Source organism: Hevea brasiliensis, unplaced genomic scaffold (genome assembly GCF_030052815.1).
Source record: "Hevea brasiliensis isolate MT/VB/25A 57/8 unplaced genomic scaffold, ASM3005281v1 Scaf157, whole genome shotgun sequence".
NCBI lineage: Eukaryota > Viridiplantae > Streptophyta > Magnoliopsida > Malpighiales > Euphorbiaceae > Hevea > Hevea brasiliensis.
The window spans coordinates 67,849-83,873 of NW_026614649.1; the positions used below are offsets into that span (position 1 = coordinate 67,849).

General features: G+C 35.2%; 2 protein-coding genes across 2 annotated transcripts; one reads left to right on the forward strand and one right to left on the reverse strand.

Annotated features, from left to right (window-relative positions):
- Window positions 1–4,751: 4,751 nt before the first annotated feature.
- LOC110641377 (universal stress protein PHOS32) lies at window positions 4,752–8,655 on the forward strand. Its single transcript, XM_021793077.2, has 3 exons — window positions 4,752–5,629; window positions 8,077–8,125; window positions 8,366–8,655. Exons 1-2 carry the CDS (start codon window positions 4,855–4,857, stop codon window positions 8,082–8,084), a joined length of 783 nt encoding a protein of 260 aa, XP_021648769.2. The 5' UTR covers window positions 4,752–4,854; the 3' UTR covers window positions 8,085–8,125; window positions 8,366–8,655.
- Window positions 8,656–11,859: 3,204 nt separating this feature from the next.
- Window positions 11,860–13,201, reverse strand: LOC110641379 (B-box zinc finger protein 19). The gene is made up of 2 exons (XM_021793080.2): window positions 12,556–13,201; window positions 11,860–12,338 (listed from the first exon to the last, which is right to left on the reverse strand). The coding sequence occupies exons 1-2, from the start codon at window positions 13,072–13,074 to the stop codon at window positions 12,045–12,047; spliced, it is 813 nt and encodes a 270-aa protein (XP_021648772.2). The 5' UTR covers window positions 13,075–13,201; the 3' UTR covers window positions 11,860–12,044.
- Window positions 13,202–16,025: the final 2,824 nt, after the last annotated feature.

A 16,025-nucleotide genomic window follows, 5' to 3' on the forward strand; every position in this document is an offset into this window, starting at 1 on the left:
TTATTTGCCCATCCTTTTTCACATTGGCCCAAATATCTGGATAAATTCACAAAATTAAAGAAAAAAATCATATTTTATTAATTTTCCCATTTGGGACAAAGCTGACACTGGGCTTGAATACAAACCTGCTTTCTTGTTTTCACATCTTCCCCACAGGATAATTCCCCTATATCACTATTCCTCCGACGGTGCCTGGTACAATTGGCTAACTTGCCTCATATCTTAACGCGTTTCACTGGGTCCATGCGATAAACAAATTTGCTCTTTTAAGGCCGTGCACTGCAGTCTTCGGTGCACACTTCACTGTAACATGGGGCGTGAAGTACAGGAGCTGTATGTGAGAATTGGGTTATTCTACCGGCATTTTTGTGTTGAAAAGCAAAGGAGCTATTTCCAGGATATTTTTTACTGTTTCCAGGGAGTCTCTCCCCTGATGGAGCAGCAAATGTCACTGTCCATAGTATATCTGGAAATAGCAAATCATCAGTGACTGAACCATGCCCTTTTGGCGTTTCAGCCTTCATAATTGGTGCTTCTGCTAGCTAAACCTCCTCCTCCTCTCTCTATACATATATATATATATATATATATATATATATAGACACAGAGAGATGAGTACAAAGCACCATTTGTCTCTCAATATCTGAAAAATTAAAGTTCCGTTTCAAAACAAACTCTCTGTGTCTCTTTCTCTCCGAAAGAAACAGTCCAGACTTTAATGGCTGCTCCACTTCCATTCTTCCTCATGGAGCAAACCCAAGGACCCTCCAAAATCCATATTGAATCAGGTTCTTCGAAAACTGAACCCACAAGGAACCGCGGCAGTAAGCCCAGCAAAGGTCCACCAGCTCGCAAGAAGCAACCTCAAAGAGGTATGGGCGTAGCTCAACTGGAGCGCCTAAGGTGCCAAGAAATGAAGAAGACGACAGGAACTAATCAACTCGAGTCTTGTAATCTTCAACCAGCTAACTCTCTTTTACCTGACCTGATTAACAGTGTTCCGATTCAATATGGCTCAGTAAGCTATGGTGTACCCATGTTTAGTGGTGGTAGGTTTTTGGCTTTTGACCAGGGTTTGCTGGTTAAGCGGATTGAGAATGGTGGGATTGCCGAGTTGAATGGTAGTCCTGGTTTGGGTCAGTTTTTGGTTAATCCGTACGTTTTTGGAGCACCAGATATGAGGGTTCGTGTTGGGACTACTGCCGCTGTGTTTGAGACCTCGAAAGAGCTCTCTTCAATGCCAAAGATGATGCAGCATTATGAGCACTCCCTCTGATGTCTGCGTCAAGGTTTTTCTTTGAGGCTTTTTTTTTCCATTGGGTTGGGGAAGCATTCAAAAAAATTAGTCTTTCTGTTTGTTTCCTGAGAAATAACTATATGAAAAGAGAAAGGGAAGGGTAAAACAAGAGTTTGTGTTAGTTAAGCCTCAAACTTAACTATGCCATATACACAGTTATATTCTCGATTGAGTCTGAGAGATCTTTGTTCTTCCAGATTTTTAAATATCTTTTCCAATCCTTATTACGTCTATTTGCTCTTTTTCTGTGATTTTTTTTTGGATATAATTAATCTTATCTGTCAGATTCCTCTGTTGCCTGCTTAATGCTTTACAGTTCAGTGGCTTCTGTTTGGCTTCCAAGAAAGTGGGGAAAGGATAAGAAAATAAGAGTTTTATGTTTTTTATTCTTCTTTCTGAATAGATTTCAACCAAAGTTAACCACTTGGGTGGCTTTCCGTCCAAGACCAGTCCTTGAGGGTTTCTTTTTTTCCTTTCACATCCCTAATAAAAGCTACAGCCTTCTCACAAAAAAAAAAAGAAAAAAAGCTAAACCATTTCTTGTTATGTCTATTATTTCCTCTTTAATGTTTGTGTATGTATAGATTTTATCGTTGTATTTTGTTATTCATTGCTAATGGAAGTCAACATTTGTTGCAGAAGAAGAGATTCAATGGGGAGAATATAGGATATCATAATGGAAGGAGAGAAAAGTTTGCAGAGATATCAGCAATCAATGGTTCTGATTTTCTAGGATTAAATCTTGAAAATCAGATCGACCTTAATGATCAAATGGGTGGATTTAGTGCCAGAGCTGCAAGAAGTGCTTTCGACGCCAATCACAATCTAAGCGAAGTAGATATAATACATAGTCAAAGCAATTAATTTTCAATTTCTTTGTGACTTTCACAGACCTGATGAATGTTAATTTGTTTGGTTTGTGGGTCTTGCAGGGTGTAGAGTTAGTGGCAATCCACAGGAAGGGAAACACAACGGGTGGAACTGTTTTCATGGAATATGAGTTTTTCCCAGGAGAAAAAAGTGGTAAAAGCAGCACTTGTTCCAAGGAAATGGAATTTCCTGCAGAAGCGTCAGTTGCCGTAGTGGAAGGTGGTGAAGCTTCATGTGTTACGACTTCTGATTACAGTGGTTCCAGTAGTGCATCTAATGCTGCTTCTAATTCTGTTGATTTGTCCCTCAAGCTTTCATGTTAGAGACAAAGGGTAACTTCTGTTTTGGTTTTGGTGCTTTTGGATATCTGTGTGTATGTTTGATTCCCATACCTCAAGAATCCAAACCCTTTTCGTTTCCATTTGTTCTTGAACTGATACACCTACCAAAGAGGTGCACTACATACCCTTTCTCTCTCTCCCTCTCTCTCCAAGATTGTCAGAACTGCTTAGCTTTCTTTATGGTCTTACCATTGTTTCTCCAGACTTGCTGTGGGATCAAGTTCATCTGCAGTTCATCCGCATTTATTAGGATAATGCAAATAATTATGTAATTTTATTATAAAAAATTAAATATTTTTACAATAGTCCTCTTTAATTGATTTTCATAATCAATGTTTTCGCATTGATTAAGCAAAGACAATATTAAAAAGTTGTTTTTTGTTGGATTTAATTTTTGGATTCGTAATTATCCTTTTTAATAATGCATTTTTCAAGTATCGAACCTAAATGTTCTAAATTGTTAGAAACATTTCAAACCGTATTAATTGTAAATCAACTTGATCCTATAGCATTATATGATCTATATCGTACTCTTCTAAATCTCCATTAATTAATCACTTCTATCAGCATGAAATTGTGATTGCGAAGTTCCAACATTTTTTTTTATGTTTTTATACATAGAAGTGCTATGAAAATTTAATTTTTGCTAGAAAACATGCAAACGCAATATGAAGAAAAAGAATAATTTTTATGTAAGATGTATTATATATTTATTAATTACTTCCATGATAGAAGGAGCTTTTAAGCTTTTGCTGTGTGAAGCTGAAAACCCTAGCAAATCTCTCTCTCACTTAATTTTGGGTAGAAATAAAAAGGGAAAGGGATTTCTGATTTCTGTTAAAGAAGAAGTTTGCATGTTTGAAGTGCTGAATCACAATAACAGCATCTCTGTATACTGTTTATGGGTGTCAAGAAAACCTTTAAGGGGTGCTTTAAAGAAGGTGAAAAAGATATATAAAAAGCAAGGCCTTAAAGACAAGTTAAAATATGTAACCTTTTCTTTCTTAACAGACACACTGGCCAGTGATCAGCGGCTGCTAGCGCTAGCTAGTGATGAGCTCAGTATATATATATATATATATATATATATATCCTGCAGGCTACACCACGCTATGACACAAACTAGAACTAATTATCTGCAATAAGCCAATAACTATGCACATATGTAGATTGCAGAGGCCAGAGAGAAACTGACTGTCTTTGTTAGTCTCTGAATGGTATATGATTAGAATAAGGTTGTGGAAGTGGAAGCATTTTCTAAGTTCCTTTTTTATTGGTGGGCTGGCTGCTGATCAGCGATCAGCCCCTAAGATCTGCTTGTCTTACTTGTTATCAGCTTTATTAATCTCTCTCTCTCTCTCTCTCATTATTCCATCTATGCATCCTGTCATTTTATATTTGGCAGTAATCCTCCTTCAACCTTTGTCTATCTTTACCTATCCCTTCGTAACTTTGCATGGGTGATGAACTTCTAGCTCTTCTAGAGGTTACTGTCAAAGTTTCAACTATACCCTATACCCTAAATTATTTTAGACCTACTCGTCTGATAAGTTAATTATTAAATACGCGAGGAGTACTAAAAAATAATACCCTATCTCTTACAGAAAAGTGAATTATTTATATAATATAAAATGTAGGTCTCACATAATTATAGTACACCTAAAAATTTCTCAGTCTGATAGGAATCTCACAAAAACTGAAATTATTAAAGTTATGCTATATTCTACTAAACTAACACTTAATTTATGTATGTCCCTAATAAGTAGTTTTTGGGTAGACGAAGATTCCTCATGTTCAACCCTTTATTTTTCTGTTACTATTTGTTAATCTTCGTCCTTTTCATATACCAAAATAAAATAGCAAAATATTTACAATACCTGAACGGCAGGATTCCAACCTGCGCGGGCAGAGCCCACATGATTTCTAGTTATGCCCGATAACCACTCCGGCACGTCCACTCGCAGAGGATTTGTACCTTAAGTATCTTTAATGATTCATAAATAAAAAAATAAAAAAATAAAAAAAATTAAAAATAAAATATAAACAAAATAAAACCAAAAGTTTTATTGAATTTCAATTCCCAAGCATCGCAACAAGCGTTTTACTTGTTTAAAAATTTTGTTACGTATGAAGATTACTGTTAATAATACACCAAAGTGAAGGCCAAGGCCAAGGCCTAGGCCCAAGACCAACCCAAAACAAAACCAAGCTTTATTTATTCCCCATCATTTTCAAAGGTTTCTCTGTCTAATATACCTTCCTCTCGTGTCCTACCCACCAAAATTGTCTTCATTTCTCTGCAATTGCAATCATCACTTACTTCATCCTTAGCTTTCCTTCCAAACAATGAATCCTCAACAAAACCCTGTAGATCCTGACCACCCTCAACTCCCCACCATCAAGATCCACCACCCCTCCTCCCCTCGCCACCCCCACCCCCACCATCCCGGCGCTACCCCTACCCCCACCGCCGGCGCTCGCCGCAAGATTGGCGTGGCCGTCGACCTTTCCGACGAGAGTGCCTATGCCGTCCGCTGGGCTGTCCATCACTATATCCGTCCAGGGGATGCTGTCATCCTCCTACATGTCAGCCCAACCTCCGTCCTTTTCGGTGCTGACTGGGGTCCACTTCCCCTCCCTAGCCCCACGCAAACCCCTACCCATTCCTCACAGCCTGACTTCAATAAAGACAATTCAAATTCATCTCATGAAGGGCACGGCAATGACAATAGCCAAAAACAGCAGCAGCTCGAGGATGATTTCGACGCCTTTGCGGCGTCCAAAGCGGGGGATCTCGCGAAGCCGCTGAGGGAAGCACAGATCCCTTATAAGATCCACATTGTAAAGGACCATGACATGAAGGAGAGACTGTGTTTGGAGGTGGAGAGGTTAGGGTTGAGTGCAGTGATTATGGGGAGCAGAGGGTTTGGAGCAGCCAAACGAGGAAGCGATGGGAGGTTGGGTAGTGTGAGTGATTACTGTGTGCATCATTGCGTGTGTCCGGTGGTGGTGGTTAGATATCCAGATGATAAGGAAGCTGGTGGAAATGGTGAAGGCGAGGCCGTAGTTAACGTTAACGTCCCTATTGAGGAGGAAGACGAGGAGGACGCCAATCGCAAAGGTTAGATTTTTGCTCGTTGTTAAATGTTAATGGTTTTGATTTTGTGTTTGCATTATATTCTAGGTTCGCCATTAAACCTTGTGATTATGGTTGACAGTCTTGCTACTTTCTTTGGCTTGAACTTGGGTTTGTTACATGATTGTTTAAGGTTTTATTTTTTCAGTTTTTTTTGGATGGTTGGATTGCTTATTGGTGTGTGGATGTTTTGATAAGGCTTTTGAAGATGACGAATGTCTTAAGTGATGGAGAGTGCTTTGTTATGAATTATAAGAATCGTGCATCCAGTTGACATAATTAGATAATTATGCTAATTATCACAACAAACTTGGTTTTCTTGAGGTTCTGCTTATGGTAATGAGCATGGTTATCCCTATTAAAACATACACGTCATGCTAAAATGAGGATTATTATCCGAGGTGGTCTAATTGTATTGGCATGACATTTAAGAGCGATGTAGATTTTTTTTTTTTTTTTTTTTTTTTAATTTTGAAGAGAGCAATGTAGATGAAACATGATATTATTGTTGTTCATTCCTAGATCTTTTCTTAGAGGTTGGAGTTGTCTATTTCTCCATCAAAACAATTATTGGATATTGACAAGTTCTTTAGGAGAGGACACTTATCTTTTTAATTTTTATTATAGGTAACATTGTTGGTAGTGTTAATTGATTCTGCATGGAGAAGTGGGAAAATTTTTCCTCATAATTGGTGGAAAGTGCATATTTATGCCCTAATAGAAAACTAATGAAAGGAGTTTGAATAAATTGATCAAGAAAAGTTGGACAAACACTCAAAGTGCTTCGTTGGATGGTAGTCTTTGGTATGGGTTTATGCTGGGCTTGATCATGTAAAACGTGAAATACTTGAGCATGAAATGAGCCTCATCTTTTCCTTTTTTGTGGTTAATTACTTATATGCCATAGTTATCCCATTTGTTCAGTGAACCTTATGGAGAGAAATGAATCTTATATTTTTGACGACTGACAATAAGAGTACTAGATCTGTGTTACTTAGCTACCACACCATAAACATTATGTTGCTGTGAATAGTTTTCTTTCTTCCACTTCCCTTTCTCTCTTTTCACGTCAGCAAATAGATTAAATTTTAACTGGCGCATACCTGATTATCTTTCAATGCATTTGGAACTGTAACTGAACCCTTTTGTATACAAGTGAGTAGAAGCAAATTTGCACTTTGTCATTACTGGTTGAAATATTCTTAATGGTGCTGTGGTGTTGCTCCTAAGAGTAACAGAGGGGTGTCCTTGGGGGATATCTAACCAGATTGGGGAGTTTTATTCTATTCCGTTCATCTTTTCTTCTTCTTCCTTTTTTTTTTTTTTTTTTTTTTTTTTGGTAGTATCACTATTGATACTTAGACCATGATGTCAATCAAGAGTTTCTGGGTCCTGTTTAGTTATTAAACACGCATTCAACATCAGCATGTGATATGAGGCATTTGCATTTGAGACTTGGAATATTTGTCTAACTGGGCAGGCAGCTAGCTGGTTAACTAGTGAAGGAATTCTATGTGGATAGGTCATAGATGATAAAAGGTGAGGCCAAGGATTTCATATGTTAGTGTGTTATATTAACTGAGCATTAAATAGTGGTTTTACTGGAATGTGAAATGCAATAGAATATGCTGTCAGGTGGGTAGTAGTACAAGTTCTTCTAAAATTTATCTTGTTCATTGTGATCCAGTGAGATTGATTTCATTTTTTTATTTTTTGTTCATTAGGGGTTTTTAAAAATTTGTTTGTCTTGCTGTAGGATAGACGTAGGATAAAGGGTAGTTTTATTTGGCACTTTTGTCTGATTTTTAAAGTTGGCATCTGTGGTGTAATTCCCTAACTGCTTTGTTGGAGAGTATGTTTACCGCTGTTGCAACTATTGTTAATTGATGCATTTAAAAAAGTATACCTGCAATCTCTCTAGAAGTGCTCAGTCTCTATTATTCCCCTTTTATCTAATACTGTTGCGTATTGAGTTCACTGTGATCCCCATGCTTGTCAACTCTGGTAAAAAGGAGATAAAACTGTCATATGATGTGTTGACTGTTCTTGTCTCCATGATTGTAATATTGTTGTTTGATGGTGTGCTATATGTGGCACAGACTCGAGAAAGGCAAATACTATTTTGCCCTTTGCCTTGTCTCTTATAAATAATATAACTTTTATTTATGTAAAATAAGGTCATTGGCATCTAATTTTGTCCAAAATCCAAATCCTTGTCGGAGATGCTGCCTCGGCATTCCTTTTGGAATATTTTTTGAAACCTATCTTAAGAGGCCTGCACCACTCTCTTTCCCGCAAACAAAACCAGAGATTCTGAGGAGAGACAAACAAAACTAAGTCCCGTGAAAATGAAAAACCCGATGCGAAGGCTTGGCATTCATATTTATATACATTTGCATGGTAAATGACGTCAATATTTTCTTATTTGACAGGTGCATAGACTGAGCTTTGGAATCCATGGCTAGCTCCTCTTCATAGCAGGTAAGCTGGCTGATTCTTAAAATCTCAATTTCGGTGGTTCTTAAAAATCCTTTTCCCCACACATTTGAATGTGCAGTGGTGTTCCACTTGTTATTTTCTTTTCCATTTTGATAACTTTGTACTATTCATGCTTTTGGAAAGGATATTTTCTCACCCATCCAGCACAAACATGAAATTGTTTGTATCTAATGCATTTTTTTCCCTGATTGATTGTGCCAACATTTTGTAATTGTCATGTAGATCCAATTATGCATCAGCAGAGATTAGGTGTGGCATGCTAAGAGAGACATGGCGTTGTTTTGTTGGACCATCTGCAAAATAGAAATACTTCTTTTGCTTCTCTCTTGTCATCGGTTCCCATGTATGAAAAATAGAGAGAGACTTGTGGTGATATAAGTATGGCTAATGAATGTAAGGTTTTCAGATTATCTGCTAGTCCTTTAGAAACATGTTTTTGCTGGATTGTTATGTACATCATTTTTCTCTTGAAGATTGAATCTCTACGAGTTTATTTGTGCCGTTTTTTCAAATCTGCTCAACCATTACTACCCTCTTTTTTTTTTTTTTTTTTTTTTTTTTAAAATAATAATAATAAAGGTAGGCAATTGCTGTTTGGGTGTTGGGTTTTGGAATGGCATGTGATAGTCGTTTAAACCCATGTAAAGGATCAAGTCATGTATATTTTGAAAATGAAGGAATTAAATAATTAATTTTAACATAATTGAAATATAAAAAGTAATTATATTCTTAATAATTATGTTCTAAGAAGGAAAAACAAGCAATTTAATAATTTCATTCTGTTTTGTCTTCGAAGGAAGTTTTTGAAATTTAAAAATTTGATCATGTTTTAAAACTCGTTTCATTTTGAGTAATGTCTTAAAAAAGTTTTGTCTCATTTTATTTATTTTAAAAAAAATTACGAAAGTATTAATTTTTTTCTGATTTTATTTTTTTTTCTAATTTTATTTTTTTAGATATCTTTTTTCATTCAATTATTTTCTTTATTTTTTTTATAAAAACTTTAAAAAGGGTGTATTATGCAAAATATTCTCGCAAATTTAAATACTAAAGTAGTTAAGACTTTTAAATCGGAAGAATTAAATTGTATATTATTTTATAACTTTTCATAGTTCTAACAATTTCTTTCACAATATTTTGATGAACAATTAATTATGTATATTAAATTTTCTTGTCTCAAACTAATTCGTGTTAATGTCAGTAATTTTAAAAAATTATTATATTTAATAATATTCAAATTTATGAAAATATTATTTAAGGTTTAAAAAAAATTCAAAAGAATTAACCCCTTATGTGTTATATAAGCTTTTTTTTTTCTGATTTTTCAGTATCTGAAAAAATAAAATAATGTTCAATGTAAGGGTACTCAATTTTTTGTCAAAAATGCCAATTTATTAAGTCTTAAACACAAAAAAAAAAAAAAGACACGTAAAGGATTACAATTAAAAGAGTCGTTATAGAGTATGTTTTGAGCAATGGAATGAGTTGCCCTGTTACATTCTCTATGTACAAAGTTAAAGGATATGTGATAATTTATATATGTCTAGCAATGAATATCAGTAGCAATGAATACCATTCAAGAGAATGTTCCAATAAACTATGAGCAACAGTAGCAATGAATATCATATTCTCTCTTTTACCGCAACATCAAAAATAATTTTGATGGTTCTAGGAAGCATTCATCGGAGGATGAATCACTTGATTAGGTCGCTATTCCAATTCAGTGGAAGTAAACTTTCCGGCTTTATTAATGGCCTTAGAAAGAAATAATATCTTGAAAAAATCAATGTTCATCTTTAAAGATAATAATATTTTTGCCTTTTTAAATATACCAGAAAAAAAAAATACAAATAATTTAGATAAAACTTATAATTCTGGTGTTGAGGGATAACTTAGTCAAATAATAGCTATATTGATACCAATTAGAAGTATTCACAAAAATATTTTATAAATTGTTCATGTTAACATTAATATTCATATTAAAATAATTATTATATATAACTGAGAAAGCTTTTTTTTTTTCCTTTCTTTACTTTTCCTCGTGTAGGGATATTGTGCCAATTATGGAAGTAAGACGTGGCAATACTTCAACACTTGATAGGCGGCTTAGGTTTTTATTTATTTATTTATTTATTTATTTTCTCTCTCTCTCAAAGGCCTAGTGGAATTTGGCATCATAGGTTTGGGTTGTGTAATGAATAGGCTTCAACAAAGTGGTTTGAGCCGATTCCTTCACATAGACATCACTATATATCTGACAGATGGAGCAACACCGCGTATCAACTTATCAATTACTTCATCCCCAGTCCCCTCATTATTCCAAGCCAAGAGAAAAAAAAAATCATACATACATACATATATATATATATATATATATATATATATATATATAATCAAATCTTTCATCCAACCTGAGCTTAAAAAAAAAAAAAAACAATCATTCATGCAACCCTATGGCTGCCAACTTCAAAATCAACTTGACAATTGACATTTCCCCAACAAAGAAATACAGTGGACTTCCAAAGATAGGCAGTGTTTTTATTTTTTTGTCTTTTTACTCCCCTGGTGACGCTACACATTCCCTACCACACAATTTACTCGGTATTCTCGTCAATGCTAGATGAGCGTTCATATTAACTTTTCTGAATTTACCTTGTTTTCTTTTTTTTTTTTTCCCCTAATTTTTGAAAATTGACATTTTATTAACCTTTTGGACCTTCTCAAGTCAAGATGTGTAATTGGCCATTGATCTATATATGGAAGGAACCCAATTCCTTGCTTCTTCAAGACAACTTGATGTGATGGCTCATACTGATTTGGTTTCTTGATCTTATCTAATTCTCATCAAATTTATCACTAACGTGATAATAATGAATTCCAACAGAAAAATAAATATCTTCGACATATAGCAGTGCAGTGAAGTGAAGATGAGAAATCAAATCAAAGCTGCCTAAAATTATCACAAATTCAAAATAGCCAAACATCAAATATCTTATTATATCCAGCAAGTAAAGGAAATCAAGTCCTACCAAAACCACATGGAGTGACGCAAGTGGACTTCTTTTCACTAATATTTTATACTTAATTGCAGTGGGGTTACGTTTTCTATCAACCATTCCCATATTCATTTCCCATGTATGCGTGCTACCATAAAAACCACAAATTTTTAACACCAAAATACTTTGGTCCGTTCAATACCTCTTCCTCTCCTCCACCCATCCTCCTCACACGTTTACTCCCCTCCATGGTTTACATTCATCCCACCTAATAAGCTACAGCTTCAACGCGATATATACATATATTTCTTTTAATATTCAAATGTGGCACCCATGCCATAATGTGGACTATGCCATTCCATATGTGACAAGTGAGACCATGTTTGCCAACCAAACAAGAATTTTGTGGTACAAGTGAAAGCAACGTTTGTTTATTGTCATTATTGTGCTACCAGATGCCCAAATTAGGTATCCCATGTTATTCCCTTTTTGAGTTCACAAAAATATGCACTGCCATGCTTTCTCCATCTGCACAAAATATGAAAGGCTTAAACAGGTTCATGAACCCCAAGTCTAAAATTCACATAAAAAGAAACCCCAACTTCAATAAGTTTTTAAATTTTAATTTTCTAATCTATATTATCAGATGTCAATAGTTTAAATAGTAAACAAATAAATTTTGAATACTGAAAAAAAAAACAGAAAATTGAAGCGGTAGAATTCAATATCAAACAAGCACCCTCTCATTTACACACGATTTCATACAAGGATAAAAGTATTTAAGAAAAAAAAAAAGGAGCTGGATTTGCAAATTATGATAGCAACTAAATAATTAATATTACTGAAAATTGATCACGAAATGTATGGTTATACAATGGTGAAAGAAAGACTTAGTTGGATTGAAATCAACGATTGCGATCTCTGCACAATCTGCTAATGCCAAGAATGGTTGCAGATGCGCTTTCTCTGTTGGATACCATTTCGTTCTGGAGTCTCTTGAGGGAGTCAATAATGGCGGTTGATCTTGACTCTGCTTGACCATGATTATGATCATGATCATCTTCTACTTCACCACCTCGAGCTCCAACGCCACCGATCGTCCTTGCTTGCTTCAATGGTCTAAATGAAGCCATTGAATTCCCTTCTTCGTTGCTTAGTCTTCCACAGCCCAAATGAGAAGAGGAGCATCCATTCTCATCCTGCATTCATTTCAAATTTTCAATTCATTGTTAATTTTAGGATAATTTCTCAATTTATTTGAAATTTCAAAATTTATTTTTTGAAAAATATCAGAAAAGAAATGAAAATTTATAAAAACTTTATATCCAAGATCCATAAACTCTTCAGAGAATGCATTTCAAAGAAGCGAAAGTTTTTAAACCAGAAAAAAAAAGAGTAAGAAATAGAAACACATACATCAGAATCAAGATCTGCATTATTCTCTCGAATCCGCTTCAACGCCGCCGCACTCGCTCCCAAAAATCTACTCGAAATTTCCTCTTCGCTGCTCGAAGAACTCGCCACCGGAGGTGAAGGCGAGGTAACTGACCATGGCACCACCTGATTCTCCCCATCCTCCTCCTCCAACTCCTCCTCCTCATCATCATCATCATCCTCATCATCACTATCATCTAAAAATTCATCTTCCTGCTCATTTCCTCCTTGGCTCTCGTCCAGATCCTCATCGATTTCACCATCCTTTCCGTTATGCAAAGAAAAGCAAGATTCACAGATAGAAACAGTGGGCCCAAACTTAGGACCGGATGCTTTCCACGGCGTCGGAGATTGACAAACTTGGCAAAGAAGACTTCTGGAATGTTTGGCCACAAGAAAATTAGCACAGTGGACCTTCTCATCGCAGTCCCAACACAAGCTAGCTTGGTCTGATTCGCAATACATTCTCGCGGCGCCATCACAAAGCTCACACCCTTTCATCTCTCTATCTCTTTGTCTCAGCTCTCTCTCTGCGTTTTCCTTTTGGGGTTTGAAGATTTCTATTGAAGAAGAAGAAAAAGAAAAGAAGAAGAGGAAGAGGTAAAGGAAAAGCACAACTTGCAGGATTTATCAAAACCACCCTAATTTCCCGCATATAATTACGTGATATTTTTTTTTTTTAAATCGCTCTTACTCTCAAAAATTAATTAAATAAAAATAAAAATAAAAATCTTCCCCCCTTACCCTTAGCTTCTTCAAAACGACTCTAGATTTTAGAATTTTGAGTTCTGCACGCTAATGACCACGTTTACAAAGTATAATACTCCACACAATCTCAGCCGCTCATATTAGTGAGTGTATTTAGTATTTACGTGAACAGTACCGCAGTGGAAAGAAACTGTGTGCTTTATCTGTGGAATTAAAAATAACACGGTTATTTTTGTGCCACGTGGACCATGAATTATGGAAAAATGGCAAGCGGTGCGGACGTTTAGGAGCAGAGCATTTACTTTTGTGGACCAGAAGGCAGATATTTATCTAAGATTTGAGTAATGACGTGTCACAACCACTGTTGGGGCGGCAGATTCCGCTCTATCCTACGTGGAAAAATTTGGTCCACAACAGCAGCTAGCCCACGTGATCACCACATGACTTTTCCGTCTTCCCATGACGTTGTCATGCGGGACCGTCTTTGTGCTTCTGCATATGATAAGCGTTGTTGAGATTATAATTAATATATTAATTTATAAAACTATTTAATATATTAAAATTTTCCCCTTAATTTTTATATAATCAAAATAAGTGTGATTAAATCTCTGATGTCAATCACTTAATAATAATTTAAAAAATTAAAATATAATTTTTTTTACAAAAATTCAAATTATGACCCCAAACTCAAAACTTTATAATTAATTTTAATATCATTAAATTAATATAAATGAGGCAAGAGAATGAGGTAGAGATCGTAAATAAGGAAAGTATTCCCATGCAAGGCACGCTTAAAATGGAGTCACGTGGCAGGAGTCGCGTGAAAATGTCCTCGGTGGCAAATGGAGGTGGAGGTTGCTTTTTGGACGATTGGAACCAGTAGCATGGGAATATGTGGAAGAAAGAGAAAGGATCGTGCGGTGCAGACTGCAGGAGATGGGAAGATATATATATTTTTTAATTATTATTTATTTTTTTAAAAAGAAAAATTTTTAAGGTTCATGGTATCATGGCTTCTTCTGTTAGAGATTGAGAAATAGACAGCATTAGCATGGAATTGAGCAAGGATAGATTGATAAATGGATAGAGAGTGTGTGTGACGAATGGGCTACATTATTAGAATGAGGCCCACATTCTAAAGCCGCTAATATACGTGTTTCCACCAGTACAGCAAACCTTCCCCACGACAGCAAACACAGACTACTCAAATGATTAAAAAAATATATATGTATATATATTTCTTATTTAAATGATAATAAAAATATTATTTTAATTAATTTGATCACTTTTCTTGATTGAAATTAAAATGTCAAAATTTTATATTGTTTAGTCATTAAATCTTATTTTAATTAACAATGTTTTATACTAGTTGTTATTTTTCAGGGAAAAATCAAAATATTTAATTTATTCTCATCTCAGTCTGAATATATATATATATATATATATATATATATTTGGTAACTCAATTATATTATAAGGTACTACTCTTAATTTTTTTTTTCATTGAGAAAAATAAAGAAAGAAAAATGTAACAGCAAAATTCCAATGGACATATAAAAAAAAGTGTAGATGGCCCATTAAGCAAAGGGGTATGGTGGGCCAGCAATCCAGCACTGGCTCTGTGAGGCTATGGCCTGGTGATTTAGGGGCCAGGAGTCGTTGTCTCTGCAGCTTTACCTATCCTAGACAAATATTCCAGAGATATTATGGGTGGAAAATATATTTTTAATATATATAAATATACAAAATAAAAATAAGCAATAAAGACTTTAACTTGTGTGCAGAAATTACAAAAAAAAAAAAAAAAGGTTAAAGAGAAAAATACGTGTTATTTTATTTTATTTTATTTTTTATGAGTAAGAGAAATTTATAGTAAAAATTATAAAAAACAAGGAAGAAAGACTCCTAAATAACCAATGCCATCAGGCAGTCTCCTAATTAATACACCGATCAGCTTTTTAATTTACAAGATATCAAACTGAAATCAAACTAATGCAACCAAATCATTAGACCGAAAGACTCCTAAGAGTCGGCTACAAAATTTGCCTTCCTAAGAGAATGAGAAAATAGCATTGGAGGAAGAACATTTAAGCAGGCAGAAATAGAGTTAACAACAGCATTAGCACGCCAAGGAATAGTGTCTATGTTCATTGACCAAGAGATTGCAATCTTTGAATCCGACTCAATTATAATCTCAGCACCAGAATTTAAAACGCAAGGACTGACTAGAGATAGTTCCAGAGCTTTTGAATAGCTTTAAACTCAGCAACATCCCAATATACCAGTAGCACAAAAAAAAAAAAAAAAACCATTCGAATCCCTAAGGACTCCACCAATTCTACTCTTACCTGGCTTACCTAATGAAGACCCATCCACGTTCCATTTGCAAGAACCAGGTGGAGGAGAAAGCCAAGAGATTGGGGGGCGATGCTTTGCAATGTTGGTCCGAGATCGAATTGTGATAGAGGTGGAAAGCAGATCAGTGGTAGTAAATTAATGGGAAGCTCGAATCAAGTGCTTTCATCCAAACGGATAATCGGTGCAAGATCAAAGAACAGATTGAAGTGACAGAGCAATTCTTTCCCATTAAAAATTCTGTCATTTCGAGCCAACCAGATTGACCAGATGATTGCAAAGAAGATATTAGACAAGAATCTTGTTTGGAATTTCCCACTACTAAGAAACTTCCACTCTTCAAAGAGCAAATGGACTGATTGAGGAACAACAAAACTAATTTCCCACCA